Source organism: Dipodomys ordii, unplaced genomic scaffold, assembly GCF_000151885.1.
Source record: "Dipodomys ordii isolate 6190 unplaced genomic scaffold, Dord_2.0 Scaffold22, whole genome shotgun sequence".
Classification (NCBI taxonomy): Eukaryota; Metazoa; Chordata; class Mammalia; order Rodentia; family Heteromyidae; genus Dipodomys; species Dipodomys ordii.
This window is the reverse complement of record NW_012267238.1, coordinates 4,048,188-4,066,316: the sequence shown is the minus strand read 5'-3', so window position 1 is coordinate 4,066,316 and position 18,129 is coordinate 4,048,188. Positions and strand designations below refer to the sequence as shown.

Sequence of the window (18,129 nt, the reverse complement as noted above, 5' to 3'; positions counted from 1 at the left end):
TAAAATGAATCCCTCTGTGCACATATACTATGAAGCTCCTGCCTCTTGGCTTCTCCACAAGGGATGCTATGCCTTTCCTGAGAGGTTCTCTTGAGCCACAATGGGCCCTACCAGGTGCCTTGCCTGTACCCTTCTACCCCTAGCCTGTCTCCGCCTAATTCCTGCTGACCACCCCTAACCCATGGCTCCTACATGGCCAGAGTAAAGGGGAAAATTCTAACGTTTCAGGTTACACACTTCTTCCCATTCCAGTTTGGTTTCTCATCTGAGGATCTCAGTTTACCATCTCAATATTGAGCAGCCATGTGTTCCAGGCCTTTAGAAGGCTTCATTGGAACACAAACAATTCTGTAGACTTGGCCATACCTCTTGGCATTCACTAGGCCTTGCAATTACCTCTGGCCATCTTGGGCTGCAGTGACCCCAGTGGGCTCAGGCAGTCAGACCTTGTGCCTCTATAGAAAGGCTCTCTAGAACTTGCGCTGTGGGAAGGGCAGGAGGAAGGAGCCAGGGGATAAGAGGTAGAAGTCAACTTTGCCACCTGCAGAGTCTTGAACAAAGCTGGTTTAGTTCATGTAACAGAGCCTCTCTGCCTCCTATTCTGGCTCTCATTGCTCACTTTTTCATTCATTCACTTATTCACTCATTCATTATTTTAGATAGCGGTCATTTTCTTGGAGCCAGGCCATAGGGTGACAATTCCTTTGGAGCTCATGATTGAATGGCAAGGCAGGTGTGAATGACTGGTCACCTGGTAATTCATTGATCCTGTGACTGGGAAGAACAAGGCATTGGCATGCTGAAGAAGGTCTAAAAGCTGCCTGGTAAAGCTGGGAACACTTTGAAAATGGGCAATGGCCCCTCATATTATTCTGCTCATTTCTCTTTGGGGATCTTTCTCCAACTTACTATACTTGAAGAAGCAAACTTTGGAGCCCCTTGTTTTCTGGTGCCAATTCTAAAGGCTCTATCCAGAGTTGGTGATTTAGGGAGACTCAAGTAGTCACCCTCCTCCTCCTCCTCCTCCTCCTCCTCCTCCTCCTTCTTCCTTTTGGTCGGTCATGGGGCTTGAACTCTGGGCCTGGGTGCTGTCACTGAGTTCTTCAGCTCAAGGTGAGCACTCTACCACTTGAACCACAGTACCACTTCCAGTTTTCTGGTAGTTAATTGAAGATAAGAGTCTCACAGACTTTCCTTCCCCAGTTGGCTTTGAACTGGGATCCTCAAATCTCAGCCTCCTGAGTCGCTAGGATTACAGGTGTGAGCCACTGGTGACTGCTGACTCAAGTCTTCTCTGCATCTAGCTTTTAGTCTTGTTCTCATCCTGACCTGCCCTCATATGGTCTATTCCTCCCTTGGGCCGGTACTGGGGTTTGAATTCTGGGTCTCATGCTCTTCGTTTAGCTTTTTCATACAAGGTTGATGCTCCACCACTTGAGCCATTACCTCCAGTTCTGGTTTTGCTGGTTAGCTGGAGATAAAAGTTTCTCAGGTTTATCCATGTGAGTTGGCTTTGACCCCCAATCCTCAGATTTCAGCCTTCTGAGTAGCTAGAATTACATGTGTGAGCCATAGGTGCTTGGTCAAGTTGTCCTGAAGGATACAAACCACAAACAGGCCTGCCTGCCCACAGGTGGGAGGGGGGTTCAGATGGGATGAGTGGGCCAAGTGAGCAGGGGGAAGGGCTGGGCTCTCAGTTTGCTTTTAATCCCCTTATTGGCTTAGGACTAGGTAGAGTTCTGCAGCTGGGGTGAAGGTTTGGGAAGAAGATCCATGCAGGCAGAACCACAGCTGACTCTTGTGTCCTCTTCAGAATGCCCATGTGAGCTGTTACCGCCTGCACTGCCCACCTGTCCACTGTCCGCATCCTGTGACCGAGCCCCGGCAGTGTTGTCCTCGATGTGTGGGTAAGTAGCCTCGCTCCTCCTCTTACTCTGACCTCTCCCTTGCTTACTGACCAGCATCTCACTCCTGATGCAAGCCCCTGACCAAGCGAAGCCCCTAGGAGGAGAGGGGAAATCTCTGCCCAGCAGAGGTGTTGAGACACTGAGATTCTCCCAGGATGCATCTTGGATCCCCACACGGGGCTGATATCATAACTAATTTCTGTTTCTTAAGTCTGTGTGCCTGTCAGAAAGAGGAAGAAAAAGTAGAAACTAGTTAATGGAGGTAAGGACTTCACCATAGGAAGTGAAGATGTGTTGTCTTGGGCTAACAGACCCTTTATTAGTTCATTTGCTGATGCTATAACACAATATAAAGACAAGAGGGTTATTTAGCTCAGTTTTAGTGGCTGACAGTCCAAGATCTGGTTGCCTCATTAGTTCAGCTTCTGGTAGGATCCATCTTGATGGAGTCATGGGGAGGGAGCTGGCTGCACGTAGAAAGAGGCGAGTGATGAAGTTGCTTTATTAGCAACTTATTCCTGCCAACTAACTAGAATTCCATGAGAACTACATTGTCCCAAATAGCTAGCCAACTTACTAGGACCTACTTCTTAGGTCATACCAGCACCTAAGACCTCCATACTGGGGACCAGACTTTCAGCACACAGACCTCTGGGGACATAAACAATATCTAAAGCATAATAGTTCTGTAGAGGAGACTTCATGATTACCACCTTGGGGCCGGGAGTAACCAAAGGGGTTAGTGTATGAACTCAGAGAGTCTTCCCTGGACTGAGATTTGGAGGCTCTGTGGGGCCTAGTATGAAATGTTTATGAGTCCGTGATTCAAGACTCCAAGAGCCTGGGAGCCTGCAATTCTCTGAAGTAGAGGTGAAGGAGGAGAATTGACCTGAGAAGAATCTGGCATGACTGAGTAGCCCGTGCGAGAGAGCCAGGAGGAAGGGGAGAGCCTGAGAGGAGAATAAAGGTTCAGAAGCATCATGAAGGTGATCAGGGACGTGGAGTGTGGCTTACTCCTGGAATCTTAGGCACACAGGTGAAATTGGGAGGATCCCTGCTTTAGGACACCCTAGGCACAAATAGTAGTGAGACCCCCATCTCAATTAATAGCTGGGTCCAGTAGCTCATGCCTTTTATTCCAGCTATAGTGTAAAGCGTAAATAGGAGGATCAAAGACCAGGCTAGCCCTGGGATTAAAAAAAAAAAGTAAGACCCTATTTTTAAAATAATTGTTAGGGGTGGGGAGGGAAAGAGGGAGAAAAATGAGAGAGGGGGTAACAAGTTCAACAAGAAATGTATTCACTGCTTTACTTATGTAACTGTAACCCCTCTGTACATCTCCTTGACAATAAAATTTTTAAAAGAATACATAAACTATTAAAAACCATAAAACACATTTAAAAATAAAAATAATTGTCCTAAATTGGCCTGTAATCCTAGCTACTAAGGAGGCTGAGATCTGAGGATTGAAGTTCAAAGCCAGCCTAGGCAGGAAAGTCTGTGAGATTCTTTTCTCTACTTAACCACCAGAAAACCAGAAGTAGAGCTGTGGCCCAAAGTGGTTGAATGCTAGCCTTGGGCAAAAAAAGCTCAGTGACAGCACCCAAGCCCAGAGTTCTAGCCTCAGACCACCACCACCACAATGATGATGATGATGATAATAACAACAGTAATTGTCTTGGTCCTCACTACACTGCAGAGTCAATGCTGTGCCTTGTCTCTACCCAGTCAGATTGTGAGCTTCTTCATGGCAGGGGCAGAGTCATTTACATGGGGCCTGGTCTATGGGGAGGAGCCTAGTATAGGAATGAGCAGTGTTGTCTCAGGACAACTACCCAGAAGGATGAGGGCTGACAGCATGTAACTCCCAAGGGTGAGGTCCCTGTTCTTCCCCAGCTGTATGGCTTAGCATCTAGAATAGTGCCTGGAATCCTGAGATGCTCCACAATGCTTCTGGGCCTCAAACACTAAGGGGCTCTGGGGCTGTGGTGGAGGGAGATACCCAGTGACACATAGGTATCAGCAGGATCTCTTAGATACCTGATATGGAGAATAGCTGGGAAGACAAAGCCAGGGCCTAAGTAATTTGTTTATTTTGATGATATTGGAGTTTGAACACAGGGAATTACACTTGCCAGGCAATCACTATCCCCTGAGCCACATGCCTCTGTATGTTTGGATTTAGTTATTATTTTTAAAATAGGTTCTCAGGCTTTTGCCCAGGGCCTATCTTGGTCTGTAATTTCCCACCTCTGCATCCTGCATAGCTGGACTTATAAAGGGGTACCACACCTGGCCCAGAAATTAGTTTAAATGCCAAGAAGAGATTTCAAAAATGCAGGATCTTAATGAAGAAAGGAAGAGTTGGCCAAGGCGGTCACACTCTTCAACGTACATATGTGAAAATGACACCAAGCAAATTGAGGAGATGGGTGGGGTTGGGAGAGATGGGGGAGAATAATAAAAGGGGTGACATTGACGGAGATGTGTTGTACTCACAAACTCACATGTTGAATTGAAACGCCTTTTGTACAACATTAAAAAAAATCTTCAGAAAAAAAAATGGCCTAATTCTATTGGGGATCTTTGAGCCACATGAAACGTCATTTTCTTCTTCTCCCTACTCTTGGTCTCCTACAGAACCCCACACACCTTCTGGGCTCCGGGCTCCCCCCAAGTCCTGCCAGCACAATGGGACCATGCACCAACATGGAGAGATCTTCAGTGCCCAGGAACTGTTCCCCACACGCCTGCCCAACCAGTGTACCCTGTGCCGCTGTACTGTAAGACCTCCTACGTCCCCCGTAGCCCAAGCCAGTGTCCACCCCACAAAGAGCACAGCTGTGTGGGCAGGAGTGGGGGAGCTGAGACCAGAATGAGGGAGCTTAGGGGGAAGGGAATGTCTGGGGCCCTGGATGCCCTACTTCTAAGGTAACCTTTCTTTCTGTACCCTTCCAAGCTGCTGCTGCTGCTCCTGCTGCTTTGATGCTCCTCCTCCATCTCCTTCCTCCTTCTTCCTCCTTCCTCTTCTTCCTTCTCCTCCCCCTCCTTTTCCTCTCTTTCTTCTTCCTTCTCCTCCTCCTCTTTTTCCTCTTGCTTCTCCTTTCCTTATGGCATCAGGCCTTGGGCTTTGCCTGGGCTCTTGAGCTTTTTTTTTTTTTTTTTGCTCAAGACTAGCACTCAACTCCTTGAGCCACAGCAGCACTTCCAGCTTTTTTTTTTTGGTGGTTAATTGGAGAGGTGAGTCTCACAGACTTTGCCTAGGCTGGCTTTGACCCATGATCCTCAGATCTCAGCCTCCTGAGTAGCTAAGGTGACAGGTGTGACTCACCAGCATCTGGCCTCCCAAGCTGCTTACTAAGCCCTGGTCACCTGGTACTGACAGTAGCCCATTTCTGGTTTCCCCAGGGGACACTGCACTCCTTGAGAGGAGAAGCATTTTGTATCTGTACCTTCCACTGCTCCCAGGCCAGAACCTGACACACAGGGGATGCCTGTAGTAACTTCAGAGTGAGTGATCAGTCACAATCAATCATCAGTCCTGTAGTAACTTCAGAGTGAGTGATCAGTCACAATCAATCATCAGTCCTAGGCCACAGAGACAGGATTTAATTGGAATTTTCCTTGTCAGTAGTCAGAGCTGGGCCTGGAGACAGACAGCAAGATGAACTCTGCCATGTGGTCAGAGACGGAAGCCACTGAGCGGTGACTGACCTGGAATGTCTTCACCCTTTCTCCTGTCGGGTTCTAGGTGTGGATGCTTCCAAGCTGGCGAGAGGCTCCTGGCATATTATGTTTACCTTGGGGCTTAACAACCAGTCACTGAATGGTGGGAGAAGCCTCTGTTCTCCAAGCTCCTGACCGGCTGAGCCTTCTCTGACATAAGTTCCTCTGAGCCCATGAGAAGTAGGATGAGGTGATCACTGACATCCTCTGTAGATGGGGTGTCAGAGACCCCGGCTGGGGCTCCAGCTCTGTCCTGGTTCCCTGTGTGACCTTGGCAAGTGACCTTCATTGATAACTTCCCATCTATCTGATGAATATGAAAGCATCTGTGTTTCAGTCCACAACTTATCAACAAAGGGGACTGGATCCTTAGTGAATTTACCGAGCTGTGCTTCTTGCCACAGGCTAAAATATTCTACCACCAGGCTCATAGAAATACATTATGTTTATATATAGATGTATGTGTGTGTGTGTTTGTGTGTGTGTACACACACGCATACACACACACATATTATCTTAATGGCCCTAGAAGGCTATTTATTACTACTCCTCTTTCAGATGAGCATCCCTGAGTTTAGAGCCGTTACATGGCTTTCCTAAGGTCACAGAGCTTATAGATGGCAGAGCCGAAAGCCCATGTTTTTCTCCCAGGAAGGGAGAAGCCTGAGTTGAGGGGATTGTGGGAAGAGGCAGACATGGTAGACTTGGGCTGGTGAAAACATTCTAGTAATTCCTTGAACCCATTCTCCCTGGAGATATGAGTTTCCCTTCTTCCTTTTTATCCCTAGCTATAGGACTGGCCTGCCTTCTGGCATCAGTGGAGGCCACGTCTCTGAGTCATGGAAGGAACAGCGAAGGGACTCCAGGTCACTTGCTCTAGGAACTCAAGGCCTTGCAGTTATTTTTCACAGCTCTGCCCTCTACTGATCTTCGAAGCCCACATGGACATGCCCCTGGGGAGAAATGCAAGCCCTTATCTCCCAGAAAGCCCTGTGCCCTGCAGTGCTGCCATTCTTGAATAGGCCCTGAAGTTGGAGGTGAAGGGCTTCCAATAAGATCAAGATAAGCCAGACATCACCCACCCCCACCCCCACCCCCCATCCCCTGTCCATGCTTGGGCCCTGCTCCAGGTCAGCAGAGAAGGATGGTGATTTCGATAGGAAAAGCCAGAAGAGCAGGCTCTGATCTATTTTGTCCCATTGTGTCTCTGAGCGGACGGCAGGGCCTCCCTCATCTGTGGGTTGGGATAAAAACCCCCCTTCCCTCCTCCCTACACAGTCTGCTATGAAAACCTGGGGAAGACTGGTTTTGAAGTGATCTTCAGGGCCTGGGGTAGGAGGGTACTGGGGACCTCTCTGAGATCACCAGGCAGTTTGCTCCCAGCTCTGGAGTCTGGTCGGTGGTCCTCAGGCCTCATTTCCAGCCCTGTTTTGCTGTTTCTCAGGAGGGCCAGATCTACTGCGGCCTCACCACCTGTCCGGAGCCTGGCTGTCCCGCACCCTTCCCCCTGCCCGACTCCTGCTGCCAGGCTTGTACAGGTGAGTACACCCCCAGCGCAGTTCTTAGGCTTAGCCTGCACCCCTTAGAGAGGCTTCTGTGACCATTATTATTGCTGTCCTAGGAAGCAGGCGGGAAGAGAGGGCACATCTTCCTGGATCCAGGATTGGGCTCAGGACCTGCCCAGCAAGCAGGATTCAAGGAGAGTCTCTGGATAAAAGAAAGGCCAGAACACAGAATTAGGGAAAAGCAGGCTGAACTTGAAAGAGAGGAAGAGGGTGTATGGGAGAGAGGTGGGGAGTTGGTCAGACTGTCTCTCTGTGGGCTGAGGCATCTAAGAAGAGCTTCCTGGAGGAAGAAGCACTCAAACAGGAATTTGGATGTGTTCCCACTTGTTGGCATTTTGGAAGGCCCACTGGACCCAGAGTCAGTTGACTCCAGTTTAGTCCAGGTTCTTGCAGCTAGTGCCACAAATCGCTTGCCTTCTCTGAGGTCAGAGGAATATGGAGGCGCTGCCCTAGCGATGTCAAGGCAGCAACCCAATTCAATGTCCTGGGTCTTTGAAACAGGAACTTTCCATGGGAGCCAGATAGAACAGTGAGGCAGGGGTGCAGGAGAACCCTGCACCAGAGCATTAGGAAACCTCAGGGCTCCAATAGTCTGCGAGTTCACTCCCCAGGGGAATGGGGGTGGGGTGGAGATCCAAGAGGCCTAGGCTGTTTACCCCAAGAGACACACACTGGGCCCAGAGATTATGCATAGTGAAAACCAAGGCCTAGTTACTTCAAGTAGAGCTGAGTAGAGTGGTTGCCTGGGGGACTGTAGGAATGGGGTTCTGGCCACTCATGATGGCCACTGAGGGATGCCCAGGGTCCTAGAAGAGGTGACTTAGACAAGGAGACCAAACAAGATGCTCAGTCCAGCCAATTAAGTCAGCTCTAATAATGACCAGCAGCAGGGGACTCTGTTAATCTGTGGAGGCGAGGATGTAATGAGAGGTGGTCCATTCCCCCCCCCTCCCTACCTCCCCCCCTCCCGACCCCCGCTGCTGTGGCAGTGCTCAGCATTAGAAGGGGCAGAGACTGGATTACAGGCAGAGGCTTCAGGGCCATCGCCATAGCCCAAGGCTGACCCAGCTTGTTTTTGAATTTTCAGATGGAGCAAGTGAGAAATCTGCTGAAGACCACACCATGTCATCGCTTCCGGGGGTGGTAAGTACCCTGCTGTCCAGCCAGGATGGGGACACACTGCTATCCCCAGGGCCAAAATCTGCCTGACTCAGGAACAAGCAGAAGGACTGGTTATTGTCCTCATTTTTAAAAAATTTTTTATTTTTTTGTAATGCCAGTCTTGGGACTTGAACTCAGGGCATGGGTGCTGTCCCTGAGCTTTTATGCTGAGGGCTAGCACTCTACCGCTTAAGCCACAGCACCACTTCAGCTTTTTAGGTGATTAATTGGAGATAAGAATCTCATGGAAGCCGGGCGCTGGTGGCTCACGCCTGTAATCCTAGCTACTCAGGAGGCTGAGATCTGAGGATCGCAGTTCAAAGCCAGCCCGGGCAGGAGAGACCGTGACACTCCTATCTCCAATAAACCACCAGAAAACCGGAAGTGGCGCTGTAGCTCAAGTGGTAGAACGCTCGCCTTGAGCTGAAGAGCTGAGGGACAGCGCCCAGGCCCAGAGTTCAAGCCCCACGACCGACCAAAAAAAAAAAAAAAAAGGAATCTCATGGACTTTCCTTCCTGGGCTGACTTTGAACCATGATCCTCAGAGCTCAGGCTTCTGAGTAGCTAGGACTACAGGCATGAGCCCCGAGTGCCTGGCTTGTCCTCATTTCTGGCTTGCCTCCTGGGTCAGCTACCCTGCTGGCCACACTTTTATTCCCTCTCTCTAGCCTGCCATTGGCTCTCCTCAAGTTGCAAGGCTCAACCCTCAGGTTCCCTTTTCAGAATCTCTGATCCTCTTCTAGCCTCCTGGCAAAATGGCCTCTGGCCTGGGCTAGTCTTCCTCAACCAGTTCCTGGAGTGCTGATTCCTATTCTGGGATTGGGCCTCTCTGTTCTCCTCCATATTTTGTCTCCTGTCAATCATGTCTAAAGTTCAGATGATTTAAACGTACAAGCTCTCTGGAGTCTGAGGGGAAAGAGATGGAAGAATGGGCCTGACTTGGTTTCTCTTTTGGTCCTCTGTGTCTTGTCTTCATGTAAAAAACTCCTTCCCTTTTCAGTCTGAGTCCCCTGAGCCTGGAATACTGAATGAAGCCTGGGCTCCCCTTGTCAGAAATCCCCAAGAGTGTGAGCTCATGACCTTTCCCCTCTATCCTAGTCTGAGTTCAGGTAGGGCCTATGCCATGGGGCAGAGTTACTCCATCCTCTCATGCCCCATCCTATCCCTAAAAGACTGTGTGGGTACTGAATCACTAGGCATGGTACTTGGTCTGAGTTGTTGGGTAACTTGAGCAGGTCATCACTTGGGGGTTAAGTTCTTGGAGTTCTTTGTTACTATTCTTTCTTTCTTTCTTCCTTCCTTCCTTCCTAACTTCCTAACTTCCTTTCTTGCTTGCTCTCTCTCCCTCCCTCCATTCCTACCTTCCTTTCTTCCTGCCTTCTTTCCTTCCTTCCCTCTTTCCCCCCACCCCTCTCTCTTTTGGTGTTGGTCCTAGGGATTTAACTCTGGGATTGGGTAATGTCCCTAAGCTTTTTTTACTCAAGACTGACACTCTACACTTGAAGCACAGCTCCACTTCCAGGTTTTTTGAACAGTCAATTGGAGATAAGAATCTTCTGGACTTTTCTTCCTGGTCTGGCTTCAAACCACAATCTACAGATCTCAGCTTCCTGAATAGCTAAGATTATGGGCATGAGCCGCCTGCACCTAGCTTCTCTTTTTTAATTTTTTAATTGTTATTATGAAGGTGATGTACAGAATATTACAGTTAAATCAGTGAAGTAAAGAGTACATTTCTTTTTCTTTTTTTTTTTGCCAGTCATGGGGCCTGAGCTCTGGGCCTGGGCACTGTCCCTCAGCTCTTCAGCTCAAGGCTAGCACTCTACCACTTGAGCCACAGCACCATTTCTGGCTTTTTCTGCTTATGTGGTGCTGAGGAGTCGAACCCAGGGCCTCATGCATGCAAGGCAAGCACTCTACCACTGAGCCACCTTCCCAGCCCAAGAGTACATTGCTGTCTCCCAGTTTTTCAGTCCCATCCCCACTCACAAATTGTACAGTTCATTTTCAATGTAGTATCTAGTGAATACCACTACTGCATTTGTTCACCCTTTGTCCCTCACAAAGACAGATAAACAAGCAGACAAGACAAAAAGAACACAAAAATGACAAAGGGAAAGAACCTCTTGTTTGCATTTCTTGGGGTTCGTTTGGTTTTTCAGAGACACATACATTGGCTTCTGAATCTTTCGAAACATCAAGATCTTCACATTCCTGACCAGTTGTGTGTCTCAGATCAATATCTCAGCACTCCCACATCTCAACACCTCAGCCCAGCCCCAGAGCCCGGCTCTGGCAAAACCTGAGGGCTTGCTGGTGGCTGAGTTTTCAAACCACTGTTCTTTGTGAGTTTGCAAATATGTATTGCCTGAGAATACCTTAGACTCCATGCAGATCATTCTATCCCAAGCTTAGGCCCTCTCCTCGCAAGAGTCTGCTGGGGTCCACACTCAGGCTTCTCGCTGTGGCTTTGCTTCTGGCTCCACCACCAGCGATGGCCTGTCACACTGTCAGTGATCCACACTTTTCCTGCCATTTGCAGAGACATTCCCAGCATCCATGTTCTGGCGATGGTGGGAGGAGAGGCCTGGGCACGCCGGCCCCTACTGGCTTCAGCTCCCCTCTGAGCTTCATCCCTCGTCACTTCCGACCAAAGGCAGCAGGCAGCACGACTGTCAAGATTGTCCTGAAGGAGAAACATAAGAAAGGTGGGATCTGGGCCCTCGTCAACCTTTTGATGGGAAAGAAGGACCCCAAGTGCTCCCCACCTGCACCCTCTACTCTGGGTCCCCAATCTCAACTTGATCATGAGTTTGTGAACTCATAGACTATCAAAACTGAGAGTGTGTTTGAGTGGTCATGAGGTCCAGCACCTACTTGACAGCTGAGGACACTGAGGTGCAGAGCATTGAGTCAGACACAGAACCAGTCCTGGGACAGTACGACAAGATTAGTTTTTGTTGTTTTGTATAAGACAGGGGCTTTCTGTGTAGCTCAGGCTGGCCTTAAACTCATGATCCTCCTGCTTTAGCCTCCGAGCTAACAATATATTTTGTTATATCTTTATTACAGAATAGTTTAGATAGAACAGTAGGACTCACAGGCACGGTGGTACATGCCTGTAATCCCATCACTCGGGAAGTGGAGGTAGGAATATTTTGAGTTTCAGGCCTGTCTGGGCTTCATAATGAGACTGTATCTCAAAACAAGCAAGCAAACAAACAAGAACAGAGAGATGAAGTTTAGCCTCTGTCCTTAATGGGCTGACAGATTAATTGAGGGGGACAGACACGTGAGCCAGTTGAATTTCATTTAATAGGAGGTGGCACTGAGGGAGATTTTGGCAAAGGCAAGAGGGAGCAGAACTGGACTACAAGCGGGCAATGGGGCTAGCATGGGGGGAGTGGTAGTGTCAGAAAGGGGAAGAGACACCCCCTGCAGGGCTCTCTGACTGGTGAAGAGAGAGAAGCCAGAACAGACACTGAGCTAAAGACCGGGAAAGGACCTGCCAGAAATCCCACGAGCAGGTGGTGATAGAAGGTGATCTCAGTTCTGCCGTCAGTCAGAACTCCCCTTTTGAGGCTAGGAGAGCAAGTCTCTATCAGGCATCTCTGAGATGGATTCTGAGATGGGGGTGTCAGGGACAAAGGTCAGGTATTCTGTCACGGTCTGCACTTTGCAGGCAAGGTGGCTGGGCTAGATTGTGTGTGTGGAGAAGGAACGCAGGGAGGCTTTCCCTGAGGCGCCTACCACACTCATTGCTAGGTCAGGGTCTCTGGCCAGTTCCTGAGGCCCTGAGTCTCCTCCCTTCCTGCCCTCCTTCCTCCAGCCTGTGTGCATGGGGGGAAGACATACTCTCACGGTGAGGTGTGGCACCCGGTCTTCCGCTCCTTCGGCCCCCTGCCCTGCATCCTGTGCACTTGTCAGGATGGTCACCAGGACTGCCAGCGTGTGACCTGTCCCACCGAGTACCCCTGCAACAACCCCAAGAAACTAGCGGGGAAATGTTGCAAGATTTGCCCAGGTAAAAGGAAGTGGGGAGGGGGATGATTGGGAAGGCAGAGAGGGCACAGGCCAGTGTGAGCTGTACCTCTGGCTCCAGACCTAGAGTGTGTGCACCTAGAGCTACACGCCACAGCATTTGCAGATGCAGTTAGCAGCACAGAAATGCACATGTCAGGCCTGAATGAACCCATTTAATGTTACAGTAAAGACTTAGAAATGATGGACATAAATCAAATAATGCTCTGGGCTCTGTTGTAAAATTGTAGACTACCAGAATTGTCGGGAGGAATAGTCAATGTGGATTTAATACTTCATCAGCTTCGTGTCTCCCTCAGAGAATAAGGTTGACCCTGGCCACAGGGAGGTCAGTTCCACCAAGTGTCCCAAGATGCCTGAACAAGTCCTCATCCACATGTCAGACTCCCCAAGCCCAGACAACCTGCACCGCTTCGCCCTTGAGCATGAGGCTTCTGATCAGGTGGAGATCTACCTCTGGAAGCTGGTAAAAGGTGAGTGGCCTGATGGAAACTTGGTGGTCCTCTGGCCTGTCCCCTTTCCTGTCCTCAGACCCATCAGATGCCCTGGCTGCCCTTTGGGTACAAGAGTCCCAGATTCCAAGATGTAGGGAGATTGTGATTGTGACCATTGTGATAAACTCACTCGCTCTGAGATGCCAAGGCCTCCAAGTGCTCCCTCTCCTGGAGGGATGGGGTTACTGCATCCTGCAAGGAGCCAACTCATGCAATCCATAGATTGCAGGCAAGAGGCCCTGTTAGCATTAGGCCTTGAGACTAATTTCACTCAGCCTTTTCCGTTACTCTGTGGTAAGCTGACATCAGAATGTATTTCTCATTCTGTGAGAACTCATGCATTTACCAAGGCTGCTCCTACCACCAAGTTGGGGGTCAAGAGAAGTTTTCATCAATAATGGGATTGTTGAGAGTTGCACCTCTTCCTATAAAACGTGAATTCCTGGGTAGAGTGGAACATTAAGCCCTCATCCAAATGATCAAAAGTTCTAAGTGTGTCTCCACTGGTGGGTTTGGCTGGGGGTGGAGGTGGAAGAGGACGAGGGAAATAACAGCCAATGTGTGCAGCACTTTCTGAGTGTACAAAGTGCTTCCACATTCACTGTCTCCTTTGATCCTCAACGATTCTGAGAGTTAGGTATTATTATCCCCATTTTACAGATGAGGAAACTGAGGCTCAGAGAGGTGAAGTACCTGGCCCAAGGCCACACAGCCAGTAAGTGAAGGACGGGTGCTAGAGCCCATGTCTTGTGGCGTCAGATGCGGCTCTCTCCCTGCTCTACTCTGCCCCCCTGTCGTAGGAGGAATGGAAGAAGAAAGTGGAGCTGTTCAGCCTGGAGAAGAGAAGACTCAGGGGGCCAGGACTGCTGGCTTCATGGTTCTGAGGGGCTGCCCAGGCAAAGGGAGCAGCTGTGTTCTGAGTGACCACAAGGTCAAGTCATAGAACAGGAGCTTTGGAATCAGGCAGACCCTGGGTCTGAACCCCAACTCTGCCACCTTGAATCCTGGCTCTGTTCTTTCTTAGCTGTGTGATCTTGGGCAATTCACTTGACCTCTCTGGGCCTCAGTTTCTCTTCTGTTCATTGGGAAAAAGGGATTTTGGGTGCTTACATAAAATGTCGTAGGGATGGCCCCTAACCTAACACTAACGCTAACCCTACCCCAACTCTCTTCCATCCTACAGTAGCCACTATAAATGGCATTATCTTCTTCCTACTAGGTAGGTTGGTTTAAAAATGGGAGAGGCAGATTTCTACCCAAGGAGGAAGACTTTGATTACACCCAGCCTTGCACAGGGGAAGGGAGGGAAAACAAGGCTACTCGTGGCAAATGTGCAAGCCAGGGCTGCACGGGGATTGTTAGAGCCAGGAGTTAGTCAGCAGCTCTTACCATTGCTTGAGTCTTAAGATTCTGCAGCCCCTGGCTGTATATTAACTCCAGCTTCCTACAATCCCTGGTGCTGGGAAGGCAGAAAGAGAAATGCTCAGATTCTGTGTTCAGGAATACAGGCTTAAAGGCTGGTACAATAGGAGCTTCAAGTGAGCCGAGGCTACCCAGGGAAAGCTTCATGCAGGATAGATCTCCTGAGGGAGACAGAGGGAAGTCAGAGGGATTCAGAGACATGAGGCGATGACACTTTGCAGACAGGATGGCAGGGAAGCCTCGGATTCATGCTCAAGAGCCTACACTTACCTGCCTTGGGCTCTGGGGATAGATCTGGAGCAGGCCCCATGTGTAATGGGACTGCATTTATTTCTCATGAGAAACCTACTGGGTCTGTGCTAATGCCCCCACTGTAAGCCTAAGAGCCGAGTGTGGGAAGTCAGGTGACTCGCTGACAGTCACAGAACAGTAACACAGATTCAAAGGCAGGTCTGGCTGTTCCCAGTGCCACCTGGTGGCACCTGCTTTGAGGGAGGGACCTGAAGAAGACCAGGAAGTGCCAGGATGGCACAGGAGGCGGGGGGGTTGGAGAGGCTGCCAGGAAGAACAAATTGCTAGCACATTGCCAATCGCAACCTCACTAGGCCAAACTGGTAAAAGAAAATGGGGTCGGGGCAGAAGAGGGGGGGCAGCTTGTCATCTTCGCGTGCCAGGCCTACTGTCTTGTGTCAGATGGCCCCCACCCTGTCTGCAGAGCCCCTGGACTACCCTTCATTCCTTCCCTGGCCCTCCCAGCACACATTGTCAGAACCACTCACTGTTTCCTTCCTCCATGTGGGCAGTGGGTACTGAAGCTGTGTGAGGAGAGATGGGACCAGTGCAGCCAGCAGAACCACAGCGGAGTGGTTCAAGGTTAAGGGCCTGAGATTCTGGAAAGGTATCAAGAAGGAGGCAGGGAGTCCTCAATTCTTAGGCCCTGCCAGGGCTTCAGCTCTCTGCTCTTCAGTCTCTGCTCCTGTCTGCACTGCCTCACGCTCAGCCAGAGAGGTGCCAAACCTGTTCTGTTCCTTGGAACTCACCCTGAGTGCCAGCACTACCCTGGGGAACCCACAGGGCCCAGCTGCCGTCAGACTTGGCACAGCCCTCAAAGGGCAAGTGGCACCATCACACTAGCTTTTCACTCCCAGCCAAAGAGCCCAGCCCTTTTATGACGCCTGCCATCATGACCACAGTGTAGGGACCCCCACCCATCCCTGTCACCTCCTCTCCCATTTTCCTGTGTCACGGGGAGTGTGCAGAAGGGCCTGTTCCTGCCTCATCTCACACTAACACCAGGCCTGTGGAGCTACCTGCTAGCCTGTGGCACTGAGGCTGAGGCCTGAAGGATCAAACTGGTATTTCTTAATGACTGCAGTGCAAACCTGGGATCTTTGCTTTCTGTCTCCCTTGATGGGGTCCCGCTCTGACTCCATACGCAGGTCTGCTTCTGGGCTTTCTTGAAGGCTGTGCTGGCCTGGCTGAGGCCTCTCTGGCTACATCTGTTGTTTCTGGACCGAGGCCTTGGTGGGTAACAGCTGGTGCAGCCTCCCAGCTCATGAGCTCAGGGCCTCGGTGCCTGCCATGCATGGCACCAGGGGCTGGCTGCCCTTGAGATGCAAACATCGGGGGATCCAGCGAATACCTCATTCTTTCTCAGGGCAGACTGGGTACAAATGTATTTGTCAATTCGTCTATCCACACATTCATCCATCTGTCTACTCACCCACTCATCCATCCATCGACCATCCAGGGCACCTGCGGCAGAAGCAACATCAGAAAAGAGGCTAAAGGAGATGGGTTCTATAGTGGAGGTGACAGGAAGTCAGGGAAAGGGAATGGCAGGGTCCATGTTTCCACCATCCATTCACAATCCATCTACCTATGTATCCATCTGTTCATTCACTCTCTATCTGTCTGTCCACCCATTCACCCATTCTCCACTCAACCATCCTTCCAGGGCTTCATTTACTCTACATGACTAACTTGAGCTAAACTCGGGACCCAAGAGGAGAGAGGAAGCAGGCATAGATGTAACGAGAGCATCTAGGAATGGTATAATGATAAACAGAATCCAAGTGCCGCTGGTATGCCAAGGAGAAAAATAACTGCCTTCCTTGAGGGTGGATCAGGGAGGAACTTCCTAGCTAAGACCGGCTGGATGGGTATCGGCGGATGGTTGTCCACATGGCCCAGTAGCAGTAGGTAGCAATGGTAGAGGGTCTTCCAGTAGAAGAGTTGGTGTTTGTATGGCCTTGGTCCCCTCCAGGGGTCTTTAAGTCCAGGTGGAATAGACTTCAGGCAAGGCTCTACAATCTCCAAGTTCTTTGTGGTCCAAATAAGTACAGCTGTAGACTCTTACTATATGTGCCATTCCCAAAGAAAAGATGGACTAGCCCATTTGGGCCAGCCACCAATCTCTCCTGCCTTCCCTGCCAGCATGGTGGACAGGGGACACTGTGAGAGCAGATGGCACTGATGACAGAAACAGCATCAGCAAAGAGGCAAAGGCCATGGGCTTCAACGGTGACTGGATGTCAGGGAAGGTGAATGACAGAATCCAACAGGGCATGGTGTCTGCACAGGACGGGAGCAGGGAAGAGGGGGTGGCTGGGTCAGTTCTGAACCTGACATGTTGTCCACAGGCCACAGAGTGTTACCTTCTGTGCTCACATGGATCTCTCTTCCCCCTACCCCCTACCCCCCAGGAATCTTCCACTTGATTCAGATCAAGAAAGTCAGGAAGCAAGACTTCCAGAAAGAAGCACAAAGCTTCCGGCTACTTACTGGCACCCAGGAAGGTGGGACGCTGGGGCTGAGCATGGGGCCTGGGAGGAAGCTGGGCCTCTGGGGACTTCCAAGACTGCTGGTGCCAGGGGGGAGGAGCTGGGGGGTGTCACTACAGACGTCAGTTCCCAGCACAGGAATCCAGTGGGCAGGGAGGGGGGGGGCGGTTGGAGTGCTGAGATTTCTCAACCTGGCAGCAGGAGAGAAAATGGGAAGCCAAGCTGCTGGCTTTGGCCTTGGGATTGGCTGGGGGGGGGGTGGGGTCGGGGGTGGAATAGGGCTGCAGATGTGGGTCTGAGCCCCAAGTTTTCATACTGCCCACTTCATTTCCACTACAGCCCTCCTAATCACTTTCCTCAATGTCCTTAGTTTGCTGTGCATTACTCAAAGACTTCAGGTAGGGGAGGGCAGGTTCCAGAGGAGAATCATTACCCACAGTGGTCAGGAAAACAGCAGCTCAGCCCTAAGACAGGTTGTCTGAAGGCTGATTCGGACACAATACCATGGGCTACTCACCCCCACCCCTCCCTGTGGGCTCCAACCTCTGGCTCACACAATCCCTTCTGCCCTGAGCTTTTTCTGCTCATAGCCACTGCTGTACACTCACCACACACACACGCGCACACACACACACACACGCACACACGCGCGCACACATGCACACACACACACACACACACACACACACACATCCTTTCCTTCTTCCTCCCTCCATGCAGGACACTGGACTGTCTTCCGAGCCCAGACTCCGGAGCTGAAGGTCACAGCCAGCCCAGACAAAGTGACCAAGACCTTGTAACAAAGACCTAAACAGTTGCAGATATGAATTTTATTGTTTTTGTTATTATATATTAATAAAGAAGTTGCATTACCCCCAACTTGGCCTGTTGCATTGACATTCATGCTCCTCTGTGCTCCTGCAGAGACTCTGCAAGGAGGCCCAGCCTCTCACATTTTACGGAAGTGGAGGCAAGTACAGAAGGGGCAACAGCAGGCTTCCAATCCAATGTTAGGTTGTCACTGGAGCCA

At 50.3% G+C, this 18,129-nt stretch overlaps 1 protein-coding gene across 3 annotated transcripts in view; it reads left to right on the top strand.

Annotated features, from left to right (window-relative positions):
• The window catches only part of Chrdl2 (chordin-like 2), a 32,067-nt gene extending 14,156 nt beyond the window's left edge, over window positions 1-17,911 (top strand). For 2 of the 3 annotated variants that reach the window (XM_013014042.1, XM_013014043.1), the window contains exons 4-12: window positions 1,814-1,907; window positions 4,548-4,690; window positions 7,078-7,171; window positions 8,286-8,341; window positions 10,902-11,067; window positions 12,189-12,383; window positions 12,700-12,873; window positions 17,022-17,114; window positions 17,820-17,911. In XM_013014042.1, coding sequence (XP_012869496.1) covers window positions 1,814-1,907; window positions 4,548-4,690; window positions 7,078-7,171; window positions 8,286-8,341; window positions 10,902-11,067; window positions 12,189-12,383; window positions 12,700-12,873; window positions 17,022-17,114; window positions 17,820-17,899 — 1,095 coding nt within the window. In that variant the 3' untranslated portion in view covers window positions 17,900-17,911. Of the gene's footprint in view, window positions 1-1,813; window positions 1,908-4,547; window positions 4,691-7,077; window positions 7,172-8,285; window positions 8,342-10,901; window positions 11,068-12,188; window positions 12,384-12,699; window positions 12,874-13,554; window positions 13,610-17,021; window positions 17,115-17,819 lie in introns of all 3 variants that reach the window. The other variant, XM_013014041.1, reaches the window with a different exon arrangement.
• The last annotated feature ends 218 nt before the right edge of the window (window positions 17,912-18,129 follow it).